The sequence below is a fragment of the Nanorana parkeri genome, unplaced genomic scaffold (assembly GCF_000935625.1).
Source record: "Nanorana parkeri isolate BGI_ZX_2015 unplaced genomic scaffold, ASM93562v1 scaffold266, whole genome shotgun sequence".
NCBI classification, from domain to species: domain Eukaryota; kingdom Metazoa; phylum Chordata; class Amphibia; order Anura; family Dicroglossidae; genus Nanorana; species Nanorana parkeri.
The window spans coordinates 487,439-493,438 of record NW_017306534.1 but is presented as its reverse complement, the minus strand read 5'-3'; the positions used below and the strand labels follow the sequence as shown (position 1 = coordinate 493,438).

At 40.4% G+C, this 6,000-nt stretch overlaps 1 protein-coding gene across 1 annotated transcript in view; it reads right to left on the bottom strand.

Annotated features, from left to right (window-relative positions):
* Positions 1 to 6,000, bottom strand: part of LOC108787511 (protein FAM169B-like) — a 33,262-nt gene that overhangs the window by 6,374 nt on the left and 20,888 nt on the right. Inside the window, exon 5 of the mRNA XM_018557089.1 lies at positions 1,269 to 1,448. Coding sequence (XP_018412591.1) covers positions 1,269 to 1,448 — 180 coding nt within the window. The remainder of the gene's footprint in view (positions 1 to 1,268; positions 1,449 to 6,000) is intronic.

The window sequence follows — 6,000 nt, the reverse complement described above, 5'->3', positions numbered from 1 at the left end:
GCTGGAGTGTGAGAGGAAGGAGCAGCACAAATAGCCAATCAATTCTTGTGCTGACAAAAAGCAACCTGTGAAGCTCTGGTGAACTCCATGCCCAAGAGGGTTAAGGCAGTGCTGGAAAATAATGGTGGCCACACAAAATATTGACACTTTGGGGCCAATTTGGACATTTTCTCCTAGGCGTGTACTCACTTTTGTTGCCAGCGGTTTAGACATTAATGGCTGTGTGTTGAGTTATTTTGAGGGGACAGCAAATGTACATTGATATACAAGCTGTACACTCACTGCCTTCCATTGTAGCAAAGTGTAATTTCTTCTGTGTCGTCACATGAAATGATATCATCAAATATTTACAAACATGTGAGGGATGTACTCACTTCTGGGAGATACTGTATATATACTAGGGATGCACCAATAGTACCAGCACAAGTACCGATACTTGTCCAAGTACTCACAGATACAATTACTGATACATTTTTTTGTGTGTCATGTGACAGTTTTTCTACAATACAGACTAATGATTTCAGGACAGCGGTGGAGCGCCAGAGCCAGGTCCCAGCTGCAACCACTGCAACCCTGGTAGTTCTCATGAAAATGCCTAGTATCGGCACTGGTATCTGAACATCTCTAAAGATAGCGTTTACTTTAACAGTTTTTTTGGGATAGAAAAATAAAGTGTAAAAGAATGTGATGGATAAATAGAGTAGAGTAAAAGAAGGGCTAGATTACCTTCCCTGGGGAAAATGTAGAAGGAAACTATGTGACAAGTGCCTTGCCTATTGGTCACATAATATCTGTTCTGACTGGCTCATCCTCCATACAACACAGATTACGTGACTAAAGGCCTAGGCTAGGTAAGCATTTGATTAGCAGTGGGAGGAGCCTGAAGCAGTATTGTTGGCTGAGAAGCCAAGAATTTCTAACACTCTATTTTAAATTCTTAACCCATCGCAAAATCATCATTCAGATTCACATATTAAATGCAGCCGGAAAAAAAATTTGAGTTAGAAGAGGAGTTCCGATTGGCAAATATGGGATATCACACTAGCAAAATGTCTTATATAAAAGGACTTTGTTTAATGTAATGCTTTTGGTTACAAACCACATGACTGCGCAATGCCATTACAGCACAAGGGCACACAAGATAGGATTATATTTCTTGCCTCTAAGCATTAATAAACCATACATACTTTTGTAATTTTTACAATAACATAACATGTTGTGAAGCATACAACAAATATATGTTAGGTTTTGATATCAGGTTTTCCTACCATGATACATGTCAGAAGAAATAGGAAAGCTGATACCCAAAGCATCCTCTTGGGCAAACATCTGGCAGAAGTCTCGTAACATAGTCATTCCAAAACCGTGTTTTCGCCATTTTTCCCGAACATAGATTGTGTCCAGCACAGGTAGCATGTAACACTGACTGCTCTGATCACACAAACTCCCTGGGGAAAGATGTAAGGAAATATTCACTCAAAGGACAGGTCACATTTAGTTCCCCACTCCGTGCCATAAAGGCCTTCCTCAGCAAACAATAGTTTCATAGCCTATTAATGGTTGGTTGCTGGGAGGGAAGAGAAATACCAGAGTATTTACTGGAATGTGAATGTGAAACATTTTCCTTCCTCCAACAATGCATTACAGGTGCTTGGCAGCTTAAGCACCAAGCACTATCATATGTGGTCGAAAAAGGGTCTTGAAACTTACACAGGTCATCCTGTTTGCCAACCAGGTAGGTGAGCAGAGTGGCAAGAAAGCAGACTGAGGGTGAGTTTGTACAGCACGGGGGGTGGCTTTAGAAATGTTTAGTAATGACAATCTACAAACACATCCTTCTAGACAATTGCAGGCATTGTATTCTTTACCTTATTTCTCTTTTCTTCCCCAGTCTTCTGGCAGTGGCCATGTTTACTAAGGGCAGATTGCTATCTCTCCTTTTACTTCCTGGATGCATGGTCACATGTGACTAGGACATGTGACCAGGACATGTGACCATGCACATCCTCTCAGAGGAGAAAAATGGCTTTCCCTGCGATCTGGTGAGATTACAGATGAGATTTCCCAGCAATGCTCTGCTGATGACAAGGCAATCCCAGTGTGCATTGCTTTGGCAAACTGAAGTCATTTTGCACTTTCAAAGCAGGAAGTGAATGCTCTGCAAGTGTAAGTATTTCACAATCACAGCATTTTACACCTGACATGTCTATGTTATTATTAATCATCATACATAGAGGGATGCATTACTAGAATTTGATTTTTGTGTAAGTGTAAAGGTCCGCTTTAAGTGAACATACTGTTTTGCCCTGCGTGTGCAAAGTGAAAAATGGCCTGGATGGGAAGGGGGTTTAACACCGCGGATGTCAACTGGTTAAATGGGCATATTGGCGGTATGAAGGCCTTTTCTACTATATTCTCTCACAGCACACCAATAAATTAAAGGAAACCCAAGCCGCTTGAAAAACAAGAAGGTTTAAATCAGGGTTGAACAAATACCAGGAGCAACATTTACAGCTGGCGCCTAACTTTCAAGGTTTTTTTCTAGTTGCAAGTGCAGCTGGCTCCTACAAATAATCCTGCTGGCTCCTGGATTGGATCGACTGGGCCTTGAATTTCATAATAATTTGTCCACCCCTGGTTTAGAATTCCTCTCATATCTGTCCCCATTATGATTGGCAGCACACTAGTTTTTTGGATTCGGATTATTGGTGCGTTTATTATTGAGTGGCACCATAGTTTTTATCACTACTCAAAACCATTTGAAGCAGCTGTACAGACCAGCACTAACCTCCCCTCTAGCTCGTGGGTGGGCTGTCCTCCAGGGTCTGTTCCTCCTATAGACCACAGCAGTTTGTGTGTCAGCTGCACACCACTACCTTTAAGTTAAAATCAACTTTATTTACAAAGCACCAAAACTTTTAGACGCTCCCCCCAGCAGCTTCATCACAATCTATTATAGCCTTATCATGAGTTATTAATTCATCATATATAAAATGTTAATCTACCTAAAATAAAATGGTGGCATTTACTTTTCATCTTTGTAACCCCTAAACCTAACCATAAATCCAACGCTGGTCTACACTTGGCAATTGTAAACACTTTCAACAATGATCTAATGAATGATTTAACCTACCAGCGATAGTGACAGGTTCCATATGTTCTTTTACGTTTTAAAATTGGAGGTTGAATAAAAACTGTTGAAACTGCCAGAAAGAACTTTGCTTTGTGGATGGCCTGTAATAAAGCTGAACTCAAGGTGTATACAACACCATTTAATGTAATTATACATTAAAGAACAAACAACTCAATTTTTACAGTTTGTAAAAGTGCCTAAATCTCTCTTTCGGAATCAGCTCCTGTAATACCCTGTACAGCAGTACTCAGATTGGGAGAGGATAAGACAGCAGTGTCGGCCAATCAGGCTCTACTGCACAGCACAATACTTTATGTCTACCAATGATGTAAAGCAGAGCAATGACTTCATTAGTATGTTGCTGCTGCTCCTGCTCCTTTGCCCACTCACAAACTAGGGCCAGAATCAGACCAGGCTTTATTGCTTAACAGTCTGGAATGTGTCTGGCAAGAACAGGAATAGAAATACTTTAGGTACATAGCCACTGTCTGGAGTTTAGGTTTAACCTCAATCAAGTCTAATATTATCATAGTAATAAATACTATAGCATATGTGAAAAATGCATACAATAAGTTTGGAGTTATTCAAAAAGTGCCAAATTATATTATCAGGCTGGTTGTCACCCTGCCTTTATTAAACGGTACAATAACGTATCCTTTCATATGCATAAATGTATTTTTAATATATCGACATGAATTTATATAACAAGTACATTCCCTTGACAAGAACATGATGAAGAAAAATAGCATCAAGTATACAATAGTATTTAAACTTTCTCATGGGAAGACAAAATATGTACTGACATACGGTTTATAATATGGTCATGTAAGGATGGAGAGGTGGAACATTTATTCTTTTAACTCTTTGGTATCTATATTTTTCCCAGCCATGTAAGGGGTTAAGTGTTGTGGGCTGACTAGCAGGTCACATTCATGATGGCGGAGCAAGTCAGCAGACTCAGTTTATTGTCAAAACACACAGTGGATGTTGTCACCTCAGCCTGATGAGACAGTCAACAGGAGGTAATTATTTCTGCTGCTTTAATGCTGGCCTTGGCACAGGAGAGGCCAGAGGAGATCTCGCTGCCAAAAAATGACCCTGTTTGTTAAAAACACTGACACCACCAAGCAAGAATGCAGCCCCAGCCGCTTACAAACAATGTTTTGCAAGCTGACATCTCACTGCAGACCCAGGGTAAACATGTCATTATTGGACAACAGGGGTCACTTAAACATCATTAAGTACTGGCACAGTTCAACAGGGAAAGGCTTCCACTGGCTAGAGAGAAAAGCTGTTTCTTTATGTAACTCCAGACTTTGAAATGTTTAAACCTTGGTACTAACCAAAGGCTAACATGTTTTCATGTCATTTCTGGATTCCCCTATAATTTCATATTATATATTGTTGTTGCACTACACTGCATCAATTTCCAAAAATATGGTTTTGGACTAGACTATGTGTGTCAATGTGCTTAACAGAAACGTGTTTAGGTGATGTTGCACGTCTTAAAATAAAATGTGGCTTTACTATCAATTCATTTATGCAACCTAGGAACAAGGAACATCATAAATAGGCTTAGTGATGCAGTGAAACAAAGTAATATGCAATGGAGCAGGGCAGTGCTGCAGAAAAAAGGCTGGCAGCACATGGCCTGAAACTGCAACTGTTTGGAGCAAATATGCAGTATGTGGATTAAAGTGGACCTTTACCCATATCTATAAAATAACGACAAACACACCATTAGAAATGTTTAGTAATGGACAATCTTCAAACAAACACATACTTCTAGATAATTGCCAGCTTTGTATTCTTTGCATATCTTATTTATTTTCTTTCCCAGACTTCTAGCAGTGGCCATTTTTACTAAGGGCAGATTACTAGCTCTCCTTTTACCTCCTGAAAATCTGGCACATGTGACTAGGACATGTGACCATGTACATCGTCTCAGGGGAGGAAAATTCCTTTCACTGAGACGAGATTTCCCAGCAATGCTCTGTTGATGTAACCTTCCCAGGATGCAATGCTTGGGCAAACTGAAGTCATTTTGTCCTTTCAAAGCAGGAAGTGAATGTTCTGCACGTGTAAGTATTTCCAAAATCCCAGCATTTTACACCTGAAATGTCTATGTTATTAATTATCATCATCCATAGAGGGATTCAAGTGTAGAATTTGATTTTGGAGTGTAAAGGCCCGCTTTAACACATACATGGTAATGAGCCCTTGCAAGCATTGGACAGTCTACAGTCTGATAGACTACAAAGCAATGCAGCAAAGCCCTACTATTTACAATGTTACAATGCAAAATTCACAAAAGAATCATATGAAATAGTGACGCTCTGCTGAGTAAAAGGTAGTAAAGCAATACTCTGCAGTATTGCAAAGCTTCAGATTAAGGGGTTATTGTAGTGATGATTGCAAATCTTAGTTTATGCTAGTACATGGCAAACTCAATAAATCTGGTAGAATTTTAAGAACAACTCCGGGCAAATTAAATCTAAACCCTTGCAGTGGGGCTACCCCCACACTGCACGGGATAAGTGCTCGTTTTGCCTAGGGAGCTAAAATAAAAGAGTTAGTCTCACCCAAACCACAATCTTGGCTGGTTGCCAGACTGGTCCCTGCAGCCTCGCTCCCCCTCCGCTCCAGCGTTCTAAGGCCCAGCGAGTCATAACGTCCCATACAGTTTATGACGAAAAATGGGAGGAGGAGACAGGCTGAAGGGACTGGTCTTGGAGCCAGCTGGGATCGTGGTTCAGATGAGTACTTTAGATCCTTAGACAAAACAAGCACTTAACCTTTGCAGTGCGTGGATAGCCCCACTACAAGGGCAAAGATGTAACTTGCCAACAGTTCTTCTTTAGGACATC